This window comes from Cervus elaphus, chromosome 2, assembly GCF_910594005.1.
Source record: "Cervus elaphus chromosome 2, mCerEla1.1, whole genome shotgun sequence".
Classification (NCBI taxonomy): Eukaryota; Metazoa; Chordata; class Mammalia; order Artiodactyla; family Cervidae; genus Cervus; species Cervus elaphus.
In genome coordinates this window covers 1,439,571-1,462,693 of record NC_057816.1, presented here as the reverse complement: position 1 = coordinate 1,462,693, position 23,123 = coordinate 1,439,571, and the positions used below count along the sequence as shown (strand labels likewise).

General features: G+C 62.3%; 3 protein-coding genes across 3 annotated transcripts in view; all 3 read right to left on the bottom strand.

Moving 5' to 3' along the window:
• The window catches only part of LSP1 (lymphocyte specific protein 1), a 40,231-nt gene extending 29,383 nt beyond the window's left edge, over positions 1–10,848 (bottom strand). Inside the window, exons 1-3 of the mRNA XM_043923292.1 lie at positions 10,787–10,848; positions 10,415–10,460; positions 9,445–9,671 (exon numbers count right to left, since the gene is read on the bottom strand). Coding sequence (XP_043779227.1) covers positions 9,445–9,671; positions 10,415–10,460; positions 10,787–10,833 — 320 coding nt within the window. The 5' untranslated portion in view covers positions 10,834–10,848. The remainder of the gene's footprint in view (positions 1–9,444; positions 9,672–10,414; positions 10,461–10,786) is intronic.
• A 6,462-nt stretch (positions 10,849–17,310) lies between these two features.
• Positions 17,311–19,779, bottom strand: TNNI2 (troponin I2, fast skeletal type). The gene is made up of 8 exons (XM_043923250.1): positions 19,672–19,779; positions 19,088–19,117; positions 18,908–18,914; positions 18,335–18,376; positions 18,115–18,243; positions 17,903–17,992; positions 17,611–17,787; positions 17,311–17,500 (listed from the first exon to the last, which is right to left on the bottom strand). Exons 2-8 carry the CDS (start codon positions 19,093–19,095, stop codon positions 17,405–17,407), a joined length of 549 nt encoding a protein of 182 aa, XP_043779185.1. The 5' UTR covers positions 19,096–19,117; positions 19,672–19,779; the 3' UTR covers positions 17,311–17,404.
• Positions 19,780–21,125: 1,346 nt separating this feature from the next.
• SYT8 (synaptotagmin 8) lies at positions 21,126–22,670 on the bottom strand (the record flags this gene model as incomplete). Its single annotated transcript, XM_043923264.1, is given in 6 exon segments — positions 21,126–21,301; positions 21,304–21,408; positions 21,511–22,068; positions 22,124–22,291; positions 22,420–22,478; positions 22,481–22,670. Coding segments are annotated over 6 exon segments (1,185 nt in total), but the record flags the coding sequence as incomplete, so codon positions are not given.
• Between the last annotated feature and the right edge of the window lie 453 nt (positions 22,671–23,123).

Below are 23,123 nucleotides of genomic sequence, written 5' to 3'. Positions count from 1 at the left end.
TTTGGCCACCTGATGCAAAAAAACTGACTCATTGAAAAAGATCCTGATGCTGGGAAAGATTGAAGGCAGGAGGAGAAGGGGACGACAGAGGATGAGATGGTTGGATGGCATCACTGACTCAACGGACATGAGTTTGAGTACACTCCAGGAGTTGGTGATGGACAGGGAGGCCTGGCGTGCTGCAGTCCACGGGGTCACAAAGAGTCGGACACGACTGAGCGACTGAACTGAACTGAATAACTTAAGTAAGTAGGGTGATAATATACAGCCTTAACACACTTCTTTCCCAATTTTGAATCAATCAGTTGTTCTGTGTAAGGTTCTAACTGATGTTTCTTGACCTGCACACAGGTTTCTCAGGAGACAGATAAGGTGGTCTGGTATTCCCATCTCTTTAAGAATTTTCCATTTGTTGTGATCCACACAGTTAAAGGCTTTCTTGTAGTCAATGAAGCAGAGGTAGATGTTTTTCTGGAATTCCTTGCTTTCTCTATGATCCAACAGATAGCAATTTGATCTCTGGGTCCTCTGCCATTTCTAAACGCAGCTGTTACACCTAGAAGTTCTCAGTACACATAATGCTCAAGCCTAGCTTGAAGGATTTTGAGCATAAACTTACTATCATGGGAAATGAGCTAAATTGTCCAGTAGCTTGAGCAATCTTTGGCATTACCCTTCTTTGGGACTGGAATGAAAATCGACCTTTCCAGTCCTGTAGCCACTGCTGAGCTTTTCAAATTTGATGCCATATTAAGTGCAGCACTTTAACAACATCATCTTTTAGGATTCGAAACAGCTCAACTGGAATTCCATCACCTCCACTAGCTTCGTTCGTAGTGATGTTTCCTAAGGCCCACTTGACTTCACACTCCAGGATGTCTGACTCTAGGTGAGTGATCACACCATCGTGATTATCTGAGTCATTAAGAACTTTTTTGTACAGTTTTCTGTGCATTCCTGCCACCTCTCCTTAATCTCTTCTGCTTCTTTTAGGGCCATAACGTTCTGTCCTGTATAGTGCCCATCTTTGCATGCAAAGTTCCCTTGGTATCTATAATATTCTTGAGGAGATCTCTAGTCTTTCTCATTCTGTTGTTTTCCTCTATTTCTTTGCATTGTTCACTTAGGAAAGCTTTCTTATCTCTCCTTGCTATTCTTTGGAACTCTGCATTCAGATGGGGATATCTTTGCTTTTCTCCTTTGCCTTTAGCTTCTCTGCTTTTCTCAGCTATTTGCAAGGCCTCCTCAAACAACCATTTTGCCTTCTTGCATTTCTTTTTCTTTGGGATGGTTTTGGTCACCGCCTCCTGTACAATGTTATGAACCTCTGTCCATAGTTCTTCAGGCACTCTGTCTATCAGATCAAATCCCTTGAATCTATTTGTCACTTCCACTGTATAATCATAAGGGATCTGACTTAGGTCATACCTGAATGACCTATTGGTCATACCTGCATAGCTTACTTTCTTTATTTTAAGCCTGAATTTTACAGGAAAGAGCTAATGGTCTGAGCCACAGTTAGCTTGAGGTCTTGTTTTTGCTGACTGTAGAGAATTTCTCCATTTTTGGCTGCAAAGAATATAACCAATCTGATTTTGTTATCAACCATTTGGTGATATCCATGTGTAGAATTGTCTCTTGTGTTGTTGGAAAAGGGTGTTTGCTATGACCAGTGTATTGTTTTGACAAAATTCTATTAGCCTTTTGCCTGCTTCATTTTGTACTTGAAGGTCAAACTTGCCTGTTACTCCATGTATCTCTTGACTTCCTACTTTTGCCTTCCAATCCCCTATAATGAAAAGGATGTCTTTTTTTGGTGTTAGTGCTAGAAGATCATGTAGGTCTTCACAGAACCAGTCAGCTTCAGCTTCTTCAGCATCAGTGGCTGAGGCATAGATGTGGTTGGGGCATACTGGGATATTGAATGGTTTGCCTTGGAAATGAACCAAGATAGTTCTGTCCTTTTTGAAACTGCACCCAAGTACTGCTTTTCAGACTCTTGTTGACCAAGAGGGCTACTCCACTTCTTCTAGGGATTCTTTCCCACAGTAGCAAACATAATGGTCATTTGAATTAAATTTGTCCACTCATAAAAATCTACCAATTATGTATACCCATCTGCATTTATCTGTCCAGTTATTTATCTATAACATTACATTTATTTACCCATACACTAATGCCATTCCTATGTCTATCCGCAAACTCATCCATCCATCATCCATCTACCTATCCATTCATTCACACATCCATCCATACACTCATCCACCCATCATCCATCTATTCACTCATCTACCCTTACATCTCATTCATCCACCCATAATCTATCCATCCATTTAATCAACTTCCATCTGTCCACCTATTCATTCATCCATCCATCCACCCATTATCAATCCATTTTTACATCCAGCCATCCAGCCATCTACCTACCCACCAATCAATTCATACATCATCCATCCATCCAAACATCCCTCCAGTCATACATTTATCAATCTACCCATTCACTCATCCATCCATCCATCCATTCATCCATCCATCTACCCAGAATTAATCTATAGTCACCCATCTTCTATCCATCCACTCATCATACACTCATTCATTCACCCATCTGTTCATTCATCCATTCACCTATCCAACTATTCTCTCATCCATAAATCACTCATTCATTCCTTCTCTTCATCCCCTCATTCACCCATCAGCCACGCATCCATTCATCCAACCATCCCTCCTTTCTACCTCCATCTAGCCACCCACTCTTTCATCCACTCATCCAACCATCATCCAGCCAGCCAGCCATCCCACCATTCTGCACCCATTCATCCACCCACCCATTTACCCAACCAACCACTCATCCACTCACCCATTCATTCATCCATCCACCTATTCACTCATCCGTCTGTACATCTGTCCTTCCATCCATCTATTCATTCATCATCCACTTACCCATCATCCATTTATTCATCCACCCCTTATCCTTCCATTCACCCATTCACTCATCCATTCATTCACCCACCCACCCACCTATCCATCCATCCACCTCTCCATCCATCCACCTATCATTCCTCCTTCATCCTTCTGTGCATCCTTTCACCCCTTCATCTATCCATGTGTCTCCTCACCCCTCATCATCCTTTCACTCATCCCTCCATCCATCTACTCATCCATCCATCCATCCACCTCCCCACCTCCCCACCATTTATCTATCCAGACACCCATCCATTCAGTCATTACTGATACATCTATCCACCCATCCGCCCGCCCATCTATCCACACACCTATCCCTTTACCCACCATCCATCCATCTACTCGCTCATCCGTCCATCCCTCCACCCACCTATTAGCCATCTATTCACCCATCCATCATCTAGTTGTTCCTACTTCCTACCTTTCTTCATCTACCGTTCATTTCATTTATACTTTTCTCTTGTTGAGTCTTTTTATCTTTTTTCTTTCTTCTGGGACTAAGACATGGTTCATAAACTTGTGGCTAAAGAAGATAAAGGCCCATATCCTCTCCCCAGTAAGGTTAGTGCCACGACAAAACTTAAATAGGGTCTGGGGAGCGAGGGATCTGTCCTCTTGTTTAGACATTCTCAATACACACACACACACACACACACACACACACATGCTTACAGAGCTGTATCTCAGTGAAAGTTGCATCAGGGACTTCCCTGGTGGTCCAGTGGTTAAGATTCCGCCTTGCAATGCAGGGGTCACGGGTTCAGGAACTAAGATCCCATATGCCGCAGAGTAATTAAGCCCAGACTGCAACTATTGAGCCCCGGGCCCTGGAGCCCGCGCTGCCCTGGAGAGTCCATGCGTCAGAACAAAAGATTCTACACGATACACTGAAGATCCTGCGTGCTGCCACTAAGGCCCAGTAAAGCCAGATCAATGAATTTTTCTTTAAAAGTGTGTATCCAACAGTGAGAGCCCGTGAGGGACGGAGTGTGTAAGAGGGGTCAGGGCCGGCGGTCTCAGCGGCAGGGGCTCCTGGGTGGCCCCCGTAGAGCAGTGTTCCTGAGTATTCATCTGCCGTGTGTGCGTCTCAGTCCTGCACGGGGAGGGGGCCAGGGTCGTGCTGTGGTGGGAATCCCATGAAGCTGGGATCTGGGGAGGGGCTGGGACCAGGAGAAAGACCCACGATGTCTTTCCAGATCCCTCTAGAATCAACTGGCTGGATCCGTCTGTCCCAAGTCCCACTTGTTTTTGAAGAGGAGAAGGTGCCTGGGCAGCCTTGGGACCTCAGAAGGGAAGCCATCCGCAGAGCAGGCTCCTCTCCCGGAGGCACACAGACCACTTTGGAGTGAGGGGCTTATGTTTTCCCCCTGGGGGTGGAAAGGGGCAGCGTCTGAGACCCCCACCTCCCAGGCACAGAGTCAGGCGGCGACCCTCTCCTGGTCTTCACTCTCACGGGGGACAGTGGGGAGGCCGAGGCTGCACCCACCACCACTGCTTGATTCTGCGCCCCCGCTCCCTGCCAGCTCTGCCTGCTGACCGCTGCGTCCCCCTGCCCCCGGCGCTGGCCCTGCTCCAGGCTCCTGCGGGGCGAGGCGCACCCAGCTCCCAGGTTCCCAGACAGCCCCTCCCCGCCAGCCAGGGGGACCAGACGGCCTCCTCCACCCACCCGCTCCCACCTTCCTGGCTCGGAGGCGGGGAGCTGACGGAGTGTGGACAGACGGGCCTGACCCCAGGAAAGGGCCAGGGCTTTCCTCTCCCATCACCCCCACCCCTTATCTGCCTGTGTCTGGCACTGCGGGGCCGTGCTGGCCGAGCAGCGTGAGGAGGCCTGATTTTCCCCATCCCCTTATCTCCTGTAAACTCCACACCCTCGCAGGCCGGCCCGGCGCCCTCCCTCCGCTCTCGGGTGTCAGGGGAGGTGTGAGGGGCTCCCTTTGGCGGAGCTTTCCCGGGGCCTGCGCCCGCCTGTGCCCTCCCTGCTAGGTCTCCACTCATCACGGCGGCGGGAGTCTGGCTCAGGGTTGGGGAGGTTTGGGAACTGCCCTCACTGGTGGCCTCGTGGCCCAGGCCCCCTCCCCACTCCCTTTCTCCAAGAAGGCCTTGCGCAGCCTGTGGGAAGGGGACCCCGAGATGCACAGGGCTGGGGCTGGGTCTGGGGGAGAAGCTGAGGGCACCGCTCCAGGGGGCCCTGGAGAGGACCTGCTCCCCCTGCGCGTGCTCAACCCCGTGTCTGCTTCGAGGGCGGACCCCGGGGTGTCTCCTGAGTTGTGCCCTAATCGGGCTGGCTCTCCACATCCCAGGAAACTCAGGGGGCACCAGTGTGTGGGGTTTCCGAGGGCCTGCGAGGTCAGCCCAGCCCACTCTGGGTCCCCCCGACTCCTCGCTGGGTCTTGGGGGGCCTGGGCTCCTGCAGGACAGCAGGCTTAGGAAGCAGACGCTCAGAGCTGGCGACCAGCTGCCCTCCAGCCTCAGCTCTGCCCGTGGAAAGGGGGCCCTGGCACTGGCCTGTCTGGCTGGGCAGTGAGCACCTTAGTTTACAGCGCTCAGCGAGGCTGGTTCAGGGTGTGAGTGAGCGATGACTGTGCACTTGAGGAAACTGAGACCTCAGGCTGGGGTGCAGTCACCCCAGAAAGTCCCAGCAGCTGGCGCCATCTGCCCTGGGGCTCGGGGTGAGCCCACCCACCCCCTGCCCCGGGTCAGAGCCGAGGAAGGCAAAGGTGACACTCAGGGCCAGCCCGGGGGGCTTCTTGCTGCTGCCCGAGGCGGGCTGGCTCTCGCTCTGGGCCCTGTGAGGGGTGCTGGGGCAGAGGCGGGCCGGGGCTAGGGGCGTGGGGGGAGGGCAGGGCCGCCCATCCTGGCCCCAAGACCCCCCTGGTTCTGCCCCGGCAGCTCCAGGATTGTTCTCTGAGGAGGCAGATGGGGACCAGGAAGGGGGTGGGGAGGCAGGGAAGGGTTTCCGGCTTCCCAAGTCGGCAGGGTGGGCCCTGCAGTGACTTCCCAAGTGTGTGTGAAGGTCCTCTCCCTCCCCCGCACCGAGGAGGGGATGTGAAGGGTCCAGATGGAGGCGGGAGGAGGCGCAGGAGGAAGGCATCCATCATCTGCGCTGAGCTCAGCCTTCCCGCTCCCCTGGGAAATTTCCGGGCGCCCGAGACCCCTGACCTGGGGGAGGAGGAGATGAGGCCCACCTGGGGGTCCTGAGGCCTGACCCAGCTCTGACTGCCGCCCCCGGATCTGGGCCGGAGGCCGGGAGAGCAGTCCCAGTGTGTGGCCCCCATCCCTCCGCCCCACCAGCCCGCGCGGCTGGGGGGTGCCTGACGCTGCCTGGGCCCGGCCGCCCCCTGAGCAGGCTGTGGTGCCTCTCATTGCTCCAGGCTGCATGCCCAGCTGTACCAGGCGGCGCTAGGCCTGCTGGGAGGGCAAGTGGGCAAAGGGAGAGTGGTGGGGTGCCCGGGGGTCCCCACCCAGGGCCTCTCCGGCGCCACGGGCCCCTCCCAGCCCGGCTCCCTCGGCCGGACGGACATGTCCGAGGCCTCCAGGCCAGCTCAGACCTTCATCCACTGCCCGCTGCCCCGTGGGGACCAGCAGCCTTTGTCCTGCAGACCCTGCAGCGCAGAGGGCAGGCTGAAAAGGGCCTGTAGGTACAGATGGCCCAGAAAGGGGTCCTGCAAGCTGTCCCCCCGCTGCCCGCCTGCCCCCTGACCTCGGCACACGGAGCAGTGAGGGGGCAGCGTCACCTGGGCGGGGGTCACACCCTATCTGGCGGGCCGGGAGGGGCGACAGTGGCCTGGGGGTCAGGGAGACCTGCTCACCCCATCCCACCCCAGTCACGGTCAGCCAGGGCCTGCCCCTGTCCCCGGGAGGGGACAGACCGGAGCTCTACACGGGCCCTGCCATGGGCAGTGGTGGATGCAAAGGGAACCTGGGTTAGGGGCCACCCACGGAGGTGAGTTCAGAGGAAACTTCAGAAGCTTGGAGAGGGAGTGGGGTGGCCAGGGAGGCTGAGGAGGGTCCTGTCCAAAGTCCGAGATGATTCCGGCACCTTCCAGAACGGGGAAGGGCTGGGAAGGCCAGACTGTGGGGCAGTGAGGGCCGTGTGGCTGGGGCAGCAGTGGCCGCCCCGGGGCGTGGGTCGTGCCGCTCCGTGGCACATGGTTCCACGCGTGGAAGGACGTAGTCCAATGGCTTGTGGACAAAGAGCGTGGCCGGGGAAGGGGCAGGGGTCTGCAGGCCACCCTGTTGTCCCAGCCAACCTGGGAGGCGCAAGGGCTACAGCTGGGGGGTCGGGGGAGGTGGGGAGAGGCCCGGGACGCTGCCTGCGGGTGGCGGCGGGTGCAGGGAGGACCCGCATGCTCCGGCCTGGCCTCGGGGACGGCTGGGGTGCCCATGGGCCTCCAAGGCGTCTGGGGCGGTTTGAGGAGGCAGGTCCTGTGCTTGGGCAGTCTGAGGGGATGGCTTGCCCTGGACCCACAGACCTGAAGGCTCTGCCGTGGGCGGCCAGTGGGGGCTGGGAGACAGATCGCGGCCGTCTTTGAGCTCTGCTCTCTGCCCCAGCAGACCCTGGCCCTCCCGGGGGCCCCCGGGAGGGGCTTCCCAGCCACAGGTCCCCTGCCTGGGCGTCGGGGACTTCTCCCTTACCCCGACAGGAAAATCCCTGCTTCCCTCCGTCACCTTGTGAAACAAGAACCACCCCCCCCCGCCCCCACCCTGGGTCTCAGTTTCACTCTGAAAGGTCAGGACGCGCACCGTGCCGGGGGGGTGGATGTCATGGGGTCGCCCAGCTCCAGGGCGGGGGTGTCTCTGGACTGGTCCTCCCGCCAAGCGCCCGACAGACTCCGAGTCCCAGGTACAGGCCCCGGGGAGCCGCCCGGCCTGGAGCTGGTGGCCGTGCCCTCCGTCGCCCCCTCCCCTCCGGGTGCCCAACAGCTGGGAGGAGGCGGGTCAAGGATGGGGCCAAGGAGCGGGCAGGCCCCTGCCAGGCCACGCAAGCCATGCCCTTCTATGGGCATGCGGCAGCCGGAGGCGCAGGGGAGCCCAGGCTGGGCGGCGCTGACGTGAGGAGCCGTTCCCGAGCAAGGACACAGCTGTTCCCGTCACCTGCTCTGTGCAGTGTGGCCGGCCCCCGCAGGAGGCCAGGCCGCCTCCTTGGGGCACCAAGCCTGGGTCATGCCTCCCTCCCTTCCTCTGCAGCAAGCGGTGGGTCCTACCTGACACCCCCCGGCTACCCCGGACAGCCCAGGGTGGGCACGCGCACCCTGACCCCACCAGACCCCAGCTGCCCAGCTGCTGCCCAGCCGCCCCCGCCCCCCCAGGACTCAGTCCCACGGCCCCCACCCCAGAGCTCCCCTGGAACTTGACCGGGAGGAGACGCAAGGGCATCTCCCTCACCTGCTGGTGCATGAGCCTCGCCAACAGCTCCAGCCTCCCTTCCTCGTCACTAAAAGCATCATCACGGAACCGGGTACCACTGCCTCCAGCCTCCCGTGCGAGAGCTGGGGTCAGAATCCACTTTGCAAGGAAAGCCTGAGGCCGCGAGGAGCCCAGCCTGCGGTGGCTCGGCCGGCGGGGGTCCTAGTGGGCCGGCGGGCTCTCCCTTGCCCCACCCCCCAACCCCAGCAGCTCTGGAGCGAGTAGGGGGGCTGTTGGTCGGCTCCATCTCAGTCCTGTGGCTCTGGGCGTCTCACCCCCTCCCTCTGCCCTTCCTTTCTGCCATCCTCCCGCTGGGCCCGTGGTCTCTCTCCACACGGCTGCCCACGCCCCGACCGTGAGGACGTCTGTCCATCCGCGAGCCCTGTCCGCTCCCGTGTCCAGCCCCCGCACCCGGGGACCAGCAGACCCCCACAGCCAGGGACCCCTCCTCGCCCCGTCTCAGGTGGGGGGCGCTCCACAGAGCCTAGCGGCCTCCTGCAGACGCCCGGGTCGCCAGCGTCCCCTCCCGGCTCCGGCTGTGCTCACGCGCACCCTGCCCGAAGCCCTGGTCGGCCCCTCACGGCCCACCGCCAGCCGGGCGCTCAGAACCCGTGGAGCCCTCCGCCTGCTCACCCCGGCGGGGCGGGGCGGGGCGGCCCGGGAGAGGGCCCGGCCGGGCTCCCGGCACAGGCTTCGAGGGTCCCGAGGCTGAGCACCCCATCTTGGCCAGGCCTCTTGGACGGGGCCCACCCCACCTCCTGCCCTCACAGTCTCCGCCCTGCCTGCCCGAGGCCCAGGCTCTTCCCTCGGCGTCCAGCCCGCCTGGAGCCCTGTTCGCATCCTACTGGTGGGTGGCAGAACCCACCTCTCCAGCAAGGCCCAGCTGCAGAGGCAGACGGAAGGAGGCATCTCGCTGCCCCGGGGGGGTGGGTGGGGACAAGAACCCAGGAAGACGCCCTGCAGCCTGGAGCCTCCTCCGGGCCCCGCGCTGCCGCAGACCTCCGGTTAAGCGTGACCCCACAACGTGCGGATGCAAAAGCTTGTGCGGACCTGGGCGCGCACGCGGCCGGGCCTTACCCTGTGTCTTCTTCCGCCAGCAGCTCCCGCCGCTCCTCGGAGCCGGGGTTGCCGGGAGCCTCCGCCATGGTCCTCGCTGTGCGTGTGAGCTGCAGCTCTGGGCGCTTCCTGGGGCGGCCGTCCCGGAGCCCCCACCCCCAGCCGGGTTTCACTTCCCCCTTCCGGCTGCAGGTTGAGGTTTGGAAGGCATCGGGGCTGGGGTTGGGGTGTTGTTTTCTAATCTGTTGCTGCAAGAGAAGAGAAAAAAACACGAGTCGCCAGGAAGCGTTAAGCAAGTTGCAGGGGCCTGGAGGGCCCGGAGGCAGAGGTGAGGCGGAGGTGCAGGGTGTGGGGGCTGGGACCCCACACCGGAGCCACCCACCCACCCGCCGTCCAGGCCTCGAAGTCCAGCTCTGCTTGGCTGGTGTCCCCAAGCAGGGGGCACGGTCCCGGTCCCTAAGCCTTCACGTGAAGCGTGGTGACCTCCCTGGGTGGTGTCTCCTGTGTGCACTCCCAGAGCATGGTCCCCTTTCCCGACTCTCGGGTCATCGCCTGGCTCACCCCTCACTGGTCCCTGCTCTCCAAACGTCTAGGACCCAGCCTGAGCTGCTCTGCCCGCAGATGCCCCCTCACCCACCCCCGTGTTTGCTCACAGTTTTCTTTACTTTCCTGAACTGTTGGGGTCTCTCTGCTGCCCCTGGACTTTGCCAGCGCCCATGGCCGGGGACTCGGGACTGACCCGCACCACCAAGGGTTCACCAAACCCCAGAGCCCTCCACAGTGTGTCCTCTCAGCCCATCCCCACCCTCGAAGGCCAAGAAACAACAGATCCCTCCTGTGGAGGGGTTGAACTGTGTCCCCAAATCTGTAGGCTGGAGTCCCGCTGGCCAGCACCCCAGAATGGGACCTTATTTGGAAATAGGGTCATTGTAGATGCAATCAGTTAAGATGAGGTCACTAGGTCATAATTCAGGATGACTGATGTCCTTACCAAAAGGGGAAACTTGGAGGCAGACTGGCCTGTCGGGAGATGCCAACTGAAGATGAAAGCGAGGTGTGGGTGGTGCGTCTCCAACCGAAAAGCCCCAGGAAACCACCAGCCGCTGGGGAGGGGCCAGAAGCAACCCCTGTGACAGCTAGGTCCCTGCCTCCGGGCTGCAGGACGGGAGGTGTGGCAGCCACTCGGGGACGCTCACACCCCTGCCTCCCGCTGTGCGTCCACCAAAGTGGCCCTGACACTTGCCGAAACAAAAGGAAGGGAGACACCCTGTCTCCACGCCTGGAAGGTGGGGGCCCATGGCAGCCGTGTCCGAGGGTGCCTCAGGGCTCTGGGGCCCACGGAGGGCAGCGTCCCCTCACTCACCAGGGTCCCCCTCCTCGGCCGCAACTCGCTCCACCACCCTCTCCCATCCTGAGGTCCAGCTCCTGCCTTGAGGCTCTGCCCCCAAGTCCCAGGGCCAGCCAGCTGCTGACCATGCCTCCAGCCTCCCCTGCTCCCTTCAGCCCGTTTCTGCATGCATGTGCTGGAACCTCACACCTTCAGGCAGAAATGCCCCAGGCCCGCCTCCTCACACCTCCACCCCTCTCGTCCAGCCCACATGGGCGAGGCAGACAGCACCGCTGGGGACCCAGTGCCTGAGCCCGAGGGCCCCTGTGCCCCGCTGGGGGGCAGGTGAGGAGAGCTGGCCTTCCTCGGAAGACCCCAGGGTCCACCCAGGAAGCAGACGTGCCGTCGATCACACAGACTCCAGAGGGGCCTTCAGGAGGCCGAGGCTACGTTCAGCCCCTGCTCGCGCCCAGCCTGCCAGGGTCTCCAGCAACACCAAGAGGGACCGGGGAAATAGCGCGTCCTGCGGGAGGGCGGGGTGCGCACCAAGGAGGCTTCTGGCCCCTGAGGTTCTGAGCCAGGCGTGCAGGTCCCGAGCCCGAGGTGCTGGCCGGGAGGAGATCTGGGCGAGGTGGACGGGGGCAGAAGTGCCCAGGGGCACTGACTCTGCCTGCGAGACGCCCAGGCAGACCACCCCGGGGAGGCCGGGCCACGGACAAGGTGGCCTCTGAGGCCCAGGTGAGACAGGGCCCCGGGGAAAGCAGTGTCAGGACCCCACCCTCCAGGGACCGGGTGATGAGATGCTGGGGGCAGGGGTGGTGAATGAGAGAGAGGGTGGGGTGTGTGAGGAGCAGGGGTCAAGATCAGGAAAGTGGTCAGAGCAGGGACAGGTCAAGGCAGGAAGAGGGTGACGCATGTCTGATCTGGCCGAGCGCTGACGGTGTCCTTATAGGAAGAGGTGGTCAGGGCTCAGACACACACAGGGGCGACCCTGGAGGACACGGGGAGGAGACGGCCGTCCGCACGCCCAGGAGGGAGGCCTCAGGCGGGCCAGCCCTGCCCACACCAGGGTCTGGGTTCCGGCCTCCAGGCCTGGAGACATGAGCCCTGCCGTTTGAGTTACAGGGCTGTGCTTCGCCTTTGTCGGTGCCCTGGACGCTGACTCGGGGATGTGCCCGTCAGGGAAGGAAGGAGCTGCTGCAACAAACAGCCCCGCACCTCAGGGCTCAGCGCCAAGGGCGCGTCACTCTCAGCCCCATCCAGGTGGGAGGGGAGGGGCCCACACTCATCCTGGGGCCCCAGGCCCCTCCTCCGAGGACCTCGGAGCCCCGGCTGGCAGGGGAGGGGTGGAGAGACCATGAGAGAGGCTGGGGACGGGGTTGAGAAGTCAGAGTGCCTGGAGGCACCGGGGACCCAGGCGTGACATCAGCAAGCACAGACAGAAAGCGGGAGACGGTCGTGTCTCAAGAGGGTCTGGACATGGATGCCGACTGCGGAAACCCAAGCAGAGGCGTCCTGGGGGGTTGTGTGGGTGTGGGCACAGCGGGGAGACGCCGGAAGAGAGATGGTCAGCAGTGAGCAGGCCGGAGGGAGGCCCGGGGTCTCCAGCTGCACCGTGACCCTCATCGTGTGCTCGGCTTTCACGCGAGCGAGCGTGCGCAACGCTGGACGGGCTTTCCTCTGGGAGGAGCTTCGGGGTTTGGTGGTGCAGCTCCCCCCACCACCGCCGCGTGTTCCCGCGTCAGGGGAGCTGGAGCCTGGGGTCCTGGCCTGGGGACAGAAAGGGCAGGGAGTCTGCCAGGGCAGGTGGGGGCCCGGGGGTGGCAGGTTGGTGACAGGAGCCATCGGAGATGGGGAACAGATCAGGGTGTCTGTGCACACACGTGAGCCCTGATGGGGGCTGGGGGTCAGGCCGAGGGGTGCGCCTGGGACCCCGGGCACCTGGCTGGGTCTCCCTGCAAGGGGGGCAGCTTCAGTGGGCCTGGAATTGCCAGGAAGCCAAAGAATGTTCAAACTACCGTCCGGTTGCACTCCTTTCACATGCTAGCAAGGTCATGCTCAGAATCTTCCAAGCTAGGCTTCAGCAGTACGTGAACCAAAAACTTCCAGATGTATGAGCTTTAGAAAAGGCAGAGGAACCAGAGATCAAATTGCCAACATTTGTTGGATCATAGAAAAAGCACAGGAATTCCAGAAAAACATCTATTTCTGCTTCATTGACTACAAGAAGGCCTTGACTGTATGGATCACAACCAACTGCGGAAAATTCTTGAAGAGGTGGGAATACCAGACCACCTTATCTGTCTCCCAAGAAACCTGTATGCAGGTCAAGAAGCAACAGTTAGAACTGGACATGGAAGAACAGACTGGTTAAAAATCGGGAAAGGAGTACGTCAAGGCTGTATATCATCACTCTGCTTATTTAATTTATATTCTGAGTGCATCCTGCAAAATGCTGGGCTGGATGAAGCACACGCTGGAATCAGGATTGCCTGGCGAAATATCAACAACCTCAGATACACAGATGATGCCACTCTAATGGCAGAAAGAGAAGAAGAACTAAAGAGCCTCTTGATGAGGGTGAAAGAAGAGGGTAAAAAAGCTGACTTAAAACTCAACATTCAGAAAATGGAGATCATGGCATCCAGTCCCATCTCTTCATGGCAAATAGAAGGGGGAAAAGTAGAAGCTGTGGCTGATTTTCTTTTCTTGGGCTTTAAATCACTACAGCTGGTAAGCAGCCGTGAACTTAGAAGACGCTTGCTTCTTGAAAAGAAACTTATGACAAACCTAGACAGTGTATTGAAAAGCAGAGATATCACTTTGCTGACAAAGGGCCAAACAATCAAAGCCATGGTTTTTCAAATAGTCGTGTACGGGTGTAAGAGTTGGACCATAAAAACCACCGGATGCCGAAGAATTGATGCTTTCAAACTGTGATGCTGGAAAAAAACTCTTGAGAGTCCCTTGGAAACCAACCCTGAATATTCATTAGCAGGACTGATGCTGAAGCTAAAACTCCAGTCCTTTGGCCACCTGATGCAAAGAGCCAACTCGTTGGAAAAGACCTGATGTTGGGAAAGATTGAGGGCAGGAGGAGAGGGGAGCAGTAGAAGATGAGATGGTTGGATGGCATCACCAACTCAATGGACATGAGTTTAAACAAACTCCAGGAGATGGTGAAGGACAGGGAAGACACCCGTCCTAGTCCACAGGGCTCTGTCCGCTCCCGAGTGGACTCCTGGCAGCATCCCATCCCTGAGGCTGGCACCTCTCGCCCCGCCTTATCTCTTTGGCCCACCGCACTCACCCGACCTGCTGAAGAAGGGTGGGCCCGGAACCCTCCCGAGACCCCCGTCTGGGTCCTTGGCCTCCCACCATCAAGTGAGAGACTTTTTTTTCCTGGGCTCCAAAATCACTGCAGATGGTGACTGCAGCCATGAAATTAAAAGACGCTTGCTCCTTGGAAGAAAAGTTAGGCAAACCTAGACAGTGTATGAAAAAGCAGAGACATCACTTTCTTGACAAAGATCCGTATAGTCAAAGCTATGGTTGTTCCAGTAGTCATGTACCGATGTGAGAGTCGGACCATAAAGAAGGCTGAGTGACGAACAATCGATGTTTTCAAACTGTGGTGCTGGAGAAGACTTTTAAGAGTGCCTTGGACACCAAGGAGATCAAACCAGTCAATCCTAAAGGAAATTAATCCTGAATATTCATCGGAAGGACTGAAGCAACAATACTTTGGTCACCTGATGCAAAGAGCTGACACATTGGAAAAGACCCTGATGCTGGGAAAGAGAAGGGGATGACAGAGGATGAGATGATTGGATGGCATCACTGACTCGATGGACATGAGTTTGAGCAAAGTCCAGGAGATAGTGAAGGACAGGGAAGTCTGGCGTGCTGCAGTCCATGGGGTCACAAAGACTCAGACACGACTGAGCAACTGAAGAACAACCATTTTGCCATTGTTTAAGAGGTTTCTTGGTTTGACATTTTTAAAAGAAGGTTTAATTGGGAGGAAATTATTTCAGGCTGTCAGAAAAGTTTCAAGACTGACCCTCAGAGCCCCTGCACATCCTCAGCTCTGTCACCTGCCGTCTCTATCCCTCTTCCAGCCTCCTCTACTCCTAGGGACTCACAGTCTTTCCTAAAACAGGAGCAGCCCTCTCCCCTGACTGCAGTGCAGGCCCAACCTCAGTCCACCGCTGAGCTCTCGCCGGCCACCCTGCCTGCCGCCCACCTGCCCTCCCTGGGTCTGCTCTGTCTTCGCTCTGCCCTCCTCCTTTCTGGCGCCGAGACGGTCCAGGCTCTCTGGACACCCACGGCCCCTGTGCTCAGCTGTCCGCCCCGGGGCCGTGCTCGCTTCCTGGAGGACAGTGTGGGGACCGAGGCCCCGGGTGTCTGGGTGCCCTCGCAGGGGCAGGATGGAGCGAGCTGCAGGCCCAAAGCCGTACACACCCCGAACCTCCCGGGAGCATCCAGCCAGTCTCCGCCAGCCTCACCCGGCCCCCGGCCCAGCTGAGCCAAGTCCCCTGGGACTTCCTGACCTCCAGCATCACCCCCAGTGGGCACGTCCCCTGCACGTCTTGCCGCCTCCTCCTGCCCTCGGGGGTTCTTCCCGGGCAGTGCCGGCTCGGGCGCTCCAGGAGTCGCTGCCTCCCCCCACTCGTCAGGGACCTTGCCCAGCGCTGAGGATGCTCAGACCCCGTCTTCAGCCCCAACCCCTGTGCCCAGCTGTCTGTCTGGGAGCAGCCGCTTCCTCCCCCCGCAGAACCAGCCCTGCCCCCGCTCTGGGCACAGGCCTGGGTGCCCCGTCTCCCTGGTCCACCACGTCCTGGGGGCTCTGCCTCTCGAATCTCTCTGCACCCACTGCCGCTCTCCCCCTGCCTCCCAGGAGCGACAGTGGCTCCTTCTTGCCTCCAGCCTCAGCCATTCTCCACGCTGCAGAGAACTTTCTAGAAGGCCGAGTCCTCACCACTTGCCCACTGCTGGACTACGTGCTTCCCTGATTGGCCCCATGTCCATACGGCTGCAGGGACACAGGTCACCCTCAGAGGGTGGCAGAGGGCGTGGAGCCAGGCCGAGCTGCATGCGGTGGGTGTTTGCCGGTCTGGCTTGGTTCACATGGTCCTCAGTCATGTCGTTTGTTCATTGGAAAATGTAACAAGCACCCATGAGCCTGGGGGTTTCCCAGGTGACTCAGATGGGGGAGAGGTGGCTTCAGTCCCTGGGTTGGGAAGGTCCCCTGGAGAAGGGAATGGCTACCCACTCCAGTGTTCTTCCCTGGAGAATTCCATGAACAGAGGAGCCTGGTGGGCTACAGTCCATGGGGTGAAGATCATTCCCCAAACCATCAGAGTCGGGTCCCGCCTGTGGGGGTCGCCTCCCTGGGGTGCCCCGCCCCCAGCCCCGGGGACAGAGTCACGCCCCCTTTCCCTGCACAGGTGCTGGGCTCACTTTGCGGGGTGGGGGGCGGGTACCGCCTCTGCCACTGGGAGCTCTGGCCACCGCAGCCCACTTAGTCCTGGAGCCCACCGCCTGCCGCCTGCCCGCGCTGGGCTCCGCACTCGCGAGCTGCCCGCCGTTGGGAGCGCTAGGTTAGCCGAGCAGGAGGGCTTGCTGGGCCCGCCCTGAGCTGCAGGGTAGCAGGAGGGCCCGCAGGAAGGTGCTCGCAGGATGGAGCCCAGTCCCCGGGCTGCAGCAGCAGGGCCAGGCAGCGGGACGGGCCAAGGCCTTGGGCGGGCTGACATCCCTCCCTCGAGGCTCAAGGCTCCAGGCCCCTGTGCATCAGTCCCGGGGGCCTCCCGAGGGCAAGGGCAGGGTCGACAGCCGCTCCATCACCACTGCGGCCTGGCCTCCCCACCAGAGATCTGAGCACGGGGCCTTCACGGACCGCGCCGTCATCCCTCAGGCGGAGGCTGAAGGCGGCCTTGCTGTGACAGTCCCGTCTGGGCATGCCAGGGACATCATCCCCTGAAGGGGTGGCCAGGGCCAGGGTCGGGCAGGAAGGAGGGCCAGGCCTCCCGCTGGGCCTAGAGTGGGGCTGCCTTCTTTAGTCACCAGTCTCCGGGGGGAGACAGACCCCAGCCCCTTGAAGCCCCCAGGAGTCTGGTCCAGGACCACCCCCCAAGCCCGTCTGGGGGCCTGGGGTCTGGGGAGGGGCAGCTGGGAGGAACGGGCTGCCTGCGTGGGGAGGGAGGCCCCCCAGGCCCCTGCGTGGACCGGGGCCTTGAGGACAGTGTCTCTGGGCCTCGAGGGGACCTTTGTGACAACAGCGACAAGACGCACGGTCATCTCAGGGTGTCGCTCTGAGACGGCCCCGGCCACCTGTGTCCAGGCCTGGGGTCTGACTGCCAACGCCACCCGGCTGCCCCAGCGGGTGGGCAGGGAGGAGGGCCCCTGGCCTGGAGACCGCCTCCCCAGGACAGCCAGGACCCCCAAAGCCCGCGCGTGGCTCCCCCACACCAAGCCCAGGCCCAGGCTCAGGGCCTTCCCAGGGCCGCCTGTGGACAGAGGCTGGGGCGGCGCCGGACCAGTGCAGGGAGGAGCAGACATGGGGATTGGAATCCTTTATTGACAGGTGCCAAGCCGGCCTCGGGGGGCCCCCGAGGTTGCAGGGGCGCTGGGCGGTGGCCAGGGGTGAGGGGCCTAGGACTCGGTCTCGAACATCTTCTTGCGGCCCTCCATGCCCGACTTCTCCTCGATGTTCTTCCTCCAGTCGCCCACGTCCCGCAGGTCGCGCTCCTGCAGGGAGGAGGACGGGGCTCAGGCGGGCGCCCCGCCGCCCTGGCCCCCCACGTCTGGCCCCGCAGGCGGGCCCCGGGGCTGAGCCCCCGCCGGCGGGGACATCCTACCTTCTCCGTGTCCTCCTTCTTGACCTGCTTGAGGTTGGCCCGCAGGTCCATGCACACTTTGTGTTTGGAGCCCAGCAGAGCCTTCAGCATGGCGTCGGCCGACATGCGCACACGGCGCAGTGGGGGCCTCTTGAACTTGCCCCGCAGGTCGAACAGCTTCTGGTTCATGTCCTCCAGCTGCGGGGCGGGCAGCGAGGCTGGGCAGCGAGGCTGGGCAGCGGCGGCGGCGGAGCCTGGGTCCCGCCGCCAGGGCAGCCCCGCGCCCCGGGCCCCGCGCGCCCCCGCCTCTCACCTCCTTGGTGCTCTTCTGCACCTTCACCTCCATGTCATACTTCTCCTCCTCGGCCGCGTCGATCTTGGCGTGCAGCTGCCTGCAGAGCTCCTGGCGGCGGGGACCGCGGGTGGGCGACCCCACGCTTGGCCTCCACCCGTCCTGACCACCCCGCTCGGCCTCCCGGCCTGGGGGAGGCCCGTCCGGGCCAGGGACGGGGCCCACAGTGTTACCTGCACTTCGGACATGGAGCCGGGGAGATGCAGCGGCGGGCAGTGCTCCGACAGGTAGTTCTGCTTCTCCGCCTCCCGGCGGCCCACCTCCTTCTCCAGCTCCGTGGCCGCGATCTGCAGCATGACGCTCTGGGGGCGGGGTGGCGGGCGGCGGGCGGTGAGGGGCCGCGGCTGGCCGGGCCACAGACCCCCGGGGCCGCCCCCCCGGGCCCGCACCTACCTTCAGGTGTTGCCTGCGGGCCGTGATGGCCCTGTTGCGTTTCTGCAGGGCAGGGGAGAGGAGGCGCGGTCAGGGCTGGCAGGGGGCGCGGGATCCCGGCACCCTGCACCCTTCCCTGCCCACCCGGCCAGCCAGGGCATCTTGCCCAAGGGACGGCAGGGCCTGGGCCTGGTGCGGGGACACGAGCCTGGGACACGGTGCGGCGTGCTGACCCTTTGCCGGGGCGGCCCTTCCGGTTGGAAGGCCTGGGGTCTGGAGAAGAGACTTCGGACGGGGAGGCTGGGAGGAGGGCAGGGGAGACCCTTGGGCTCCGGGGGTGGGGGCGGGGAGCAGCCATGAGAAAGAAGAAGCGACTCCCCGGTGACCAGGCCGCAGCCTCACTTCCCCTGGCCCGTGGGAGGGGCCGGCGGGGAGGCCACTTCCTCTGTTTCCCGCTGTCTCGATGGGTGGGGTGGGGCAGTTTCATCCACAGGATGACAGACGGTCTCCCAGGGCCTCGGAGCTCCAGTTTCAGGCCTGTTCTGACTTGGGGGTCCCATCCCCTCCGTGTTTCACCCCCAAGCCAGTACTCACCTCCTCACTGTCCCAGGAGGGCGGGCGGGGTGTGGGGGAGAGAGAAGAGAGGTTAGGGCCACGGGGCTATGTGATGGGGCGGGTGGGCACACGGGGTGGCCAGGTGGGGACATGCGGAGACCCCCACCCAGCGCTCGGGGGTGGGGGCCCCGGGGGCAGCGGGCTGAGGGTTGCACTTACTCCCCCATCGTGCAGTCCTGGGCTGATAGCCTGTGGGAGAGAAAGGTGAGGGGGTCAGGGCCCCTGCCCGCCTGCCCTGCACCCAGCGGGGCGGGGGGAGCACCAACCCGCCCCCTACCCCCACCTCCTTCAGGGCCACGTCTTGGAATTCCCCGGGGCGGGGGGGGGGGGCAGTAAGAGGAGAAAGTGTGCCCGAAATGTCCCCACGGGCCTGGAGTTGCTGCAGCTGTCCCTGCGGGAGGGTGGGTCTGGCCAGCGCAGGTGGCCACCCGAGGCGCTGGTTATTTTTAGCTCTGCTCCTTCGGCTTCTGGCCCAAGTGCATAGAAGACACTGCCCCCCATTAGGGCCTGGGGTCCCTCACTCCATGAAGTCCCCTCCCCACGGCCCAGAGCCGAGACTTGGCCGTCGCTGTGCCGTCCGGGAACCCCACGCCACGCCAGCCCCCTCCAGGGGTGTCTCCCTGCAGCCCTCTGCTCTGCGGAGCCCCCAGACCCCAGACCCCCACCCTGGCCCCGGAGACGTCCCTCTGCAGGAGCGCTCCAGATGCGCCCGTGCTGGCCTCGGCGGGCCGGGCCGGCCTCACCTCGCGTCTGGGCAGCGGCAGTGGCACCGAGGTCAGGCCGGCAGCGGCAAGCTGGGCTGGTGGGTCCGGGGGAGGGCTATAAATGGCCTCCCCCGGGCTGGGCCTCCGCTCAGAAAGGGCATGGAGTCCTCCTCAGACCAATGGGGGCACAGGGACCTCCCCACCTGCCGGGCCGCCTGGCCCGTCCCCGCCGCCGCTGCCGCCGTCCAGGCCAAGAAGTCTTGGGAGGGGGTGCTGAGGTTGGGTTGGTCTATTTAGGGCAAGGTGACGACTTCGAATCGCCTCCCTTGTATCTTGCAAGGAGCCCGAGGACAACGTGACGGCCTCAGCAGCTGTGGGGCCCAGCTCAGGGGTCAGCCGAAGGGTCACTCCGGCCCAGCCCTGTCTGCCCAGAGTCAGGGTTCACTCTGCATTCCCCTCGGCTTCCCCAGGCCTCTGGGCCCCCGGGAAACAACAGCCCTGGGCTGCTTACACTCTGCTGTCCATTGTCCCCTCTAGCCCAGTGGGCAGCTTGGGCATGAACTGTTCACGTGCTCCCTGCCTCAAGCTGGCCGGGGGCAAGGCCAGACCCCAGACAGAGCCTCTGGGGCCTGAAGCAGCCCCGGGGACTCTGGGCTGAGGGTGGAGGGACTGCCCTCCAGAGTGGGACCCCACCATCCTCCCAGAGCAGGACGGGAGGTCCCAGATGGACATGCAGCCTTGCCCAAGCGCCGTGCCTGTGGGCTGGCTCCCCGCACAGCTCGGAACACGTCCTTCTAACCCCAGATTTCGGTGCCACCGGCCTGGGAAGCTCTCCCTAACTCGAGGGGGCCCCAGGCCTGCCTGGCGGCTCAGGCAGGCCCAGCACTGCTCTCCTCATCCCAGCCCCGGGCCTGCGGCCCCCCGCCCTGGCCCCCGCCCAGCAGAGGCATCCAGACGACCATGACTTGGCATCCTTCGAGCTGGGGGTTCTCGGCCGTGGGGAGGGTCAGGGAGAGCTAAAGCCGTCCAGATGTGTGGGGATTAGAGCCGCTTTCTGGGCCAGGCTAAGCCCCCAAAGGCCCCAGGGTGGCTTCTGCAGGCATCTACTGCCCCCTGCTGCGCGTGCAGGGGAGGCCCGGCACCATCCAGTCGGTTTGGGGGCTTTGTGGGGAACTGGGGTGGTCCCAGGAATTGGAGTTCCCTCCATCCACTGTCACCACCACCCCCAAACATCTCCCTCTTGCCACTGTGTCCCCAGGGACCCATCCCTAACTCTCTAGTCGTCACACATGAGGGGGCCCCACCTCCAGGATCATCTCCAGCGGGCCTAGAGGGGCCCCTTTGCCCTCACTCAGGGGTCAGGCACCAGTCAGAGGCCTCAAGGCCTGGCTGAGCCATGAGAGGAGACCCTCTCCTCATCCATAGGAGGGGCCGTGGCGGTATCAGGAGACCCTGACCCTGCCGTGCCGGCGGAGCTCAGAAAGGACACATGGTGTGGGGGGAAGGCATTTATTACAGCGGGACCCGGGGCAACCCGCAGGGAGACCCAGGCCCAGGGACAGCCTCAGAAGCTGGGCAAGGGCAGACGCCAGTGGGACTGCAAGGCCAGGGCCCGGTCCATCTCCCTGGCCGGCTGCAGGCGGCGCCACTGGGAGACGGGCCACCGGGCCGCTGGGCCAGCATGTCCGCCCAGTGCTGGAGGGGCTGCCCAGAGGCCCGGGAGCCCAGCAGCACCTTGCCGACAGGCTCTGCCCACGGCAGCACCAGATCCACGCCCTGGGTAGAAGCAGGCCGAGGTGTAGGAGGAGGGGGGGAAAGACAGCAGTCAGTCTGGCCCTGAGTGAGGTCCCCCCCGACCCCCTCCTCCAGGCAGCCCACCTGGATCTGGCTGAAGGGCACAAGGAAGGTGAAGGCCTGGTTGAAGTAAGGGGCGGCCGTGCCCTTCCTGGCCGACGTCTTTCTCTTCTTCCACTTCCTCTGGTTCAGCATGGGCTGGACCTTCACGTAGGGGTCTGGGCGCACAGAAGGGGTCGGGGGCCTCCCAGGTCTGAGGGCTGGGGCCTGGGTTTCCTCTGTCCACGTGGAGGGGCGGGTCCAGTGCTCGCCTGCCAGCACCGGTCTCGGGCCTCGGGCCTCCAGCGCGACCACAGTCAGCCGGCCCGAGCCGGGCACGCGGCTCAGTGAGAAGCCCAGCTCCGCGGTCTGCTCAGGCAGCAGGCAGCAGGAGAGGGCCTCAGCGCCCCCGCAGCACGAGGAGCCGGGCGGGGGGCGGGAGCCCGGGGCGGGCGGGCCCAGCGGGCGCCAGAGCTCCAGCAGGCGCTGCAGATCCACGGAGCCCCGCGGCAGGCTGAGCGCCCCGCGGCCGGTGCTGGGAGAGGCACCTGTGGTCCAGGAGCAGCACTCGCAGGGCGGGCCGGGCAGCTCCGCGGGCGGCACCTGCGGGAGGGGTGTGAGCCGCCCCGCCCCGGCCCCCGGCCCAGCCCCGACTCACGTGGAAGGAGCAGGTCTCCTCGAACACGGGGCACAGCGTGCCGCGGTGCACCTTCGGCTCGTGCGTGCGCCCGGCGTCCGGGGACAGGCTCAGGCGGGCACAGGGGTCCGCCGTGCCGCCCGGCGCCCCGGGCCTCAGCTCCGCGGCCTGCTGGAGGCCCACCCTGATCTAGGAGCCAGGGGACTGTTTCAGCCAGGTGCCCCTCCCCGGTCAGCCCTGCGCCACCCAGCACTGGGCACTCACCCTTCACCCGTCACCCCTTCCAAAATCCCACACATCCTCTGGGACCCCCTCACCTCCTGGCTTCAAGAGTCGCACTCCAGGGACAGCTGCAGGCGCACGCACTGCTGGGCCCCCCGGGTCCAGATGCCACGTTACCCACCTCCGGCTGCACCTGGGTGGCGTCGCGAGGATGCTGACCGCTGTGCCCATCGGAGCCCCCAACCCGCAGGCAGCGGGTACGCGACGGAGCAGAACTCCAGGCCACTAGAAGGCCACCCTCCGCTCGGCCCTGCAAGGCTGGCCGCAACGCCCCCCAATCCACCTCTCAGGCCGCTGCTTTCCTCCGGAAACTCTGCGGCTCCCCGCGACAGCTTGTCCTGGGCTCCCCTCCTCCCGGGGGCAGCGGCGGCTTGGTCGTAGGGTCCAGCCCAGCCATAGCCCCCCAGGAACAGGCAGATGTCAGGGCTGGACCCCACACTTCCGTGTCCCCCGCCCACCCTGCTGCCTAGTGCGGGGAGGGTCAGAAGAGGCCCCTCCGTCTAACGAACGGCCTCAGTGGCCCCCGCCAGCACCGGCCCAGCCTGTTGAAGAAGGGGCCACCATCAAAGCAGGGGGTCCTGGCCACGGGGGTCCGGCCGCACAGCCCGGCTGTCTCCCCTTCCTCCCAAATGAGCCTGTCTCGTCCCCACAGGGGCTGTCCGATCGCAGCGGGCAGAGTCCAGCCCCAGGGAGCCACCCGCATGAGGAGGGGGCGTCAGGCCGGCAGGGACTCCGGGCA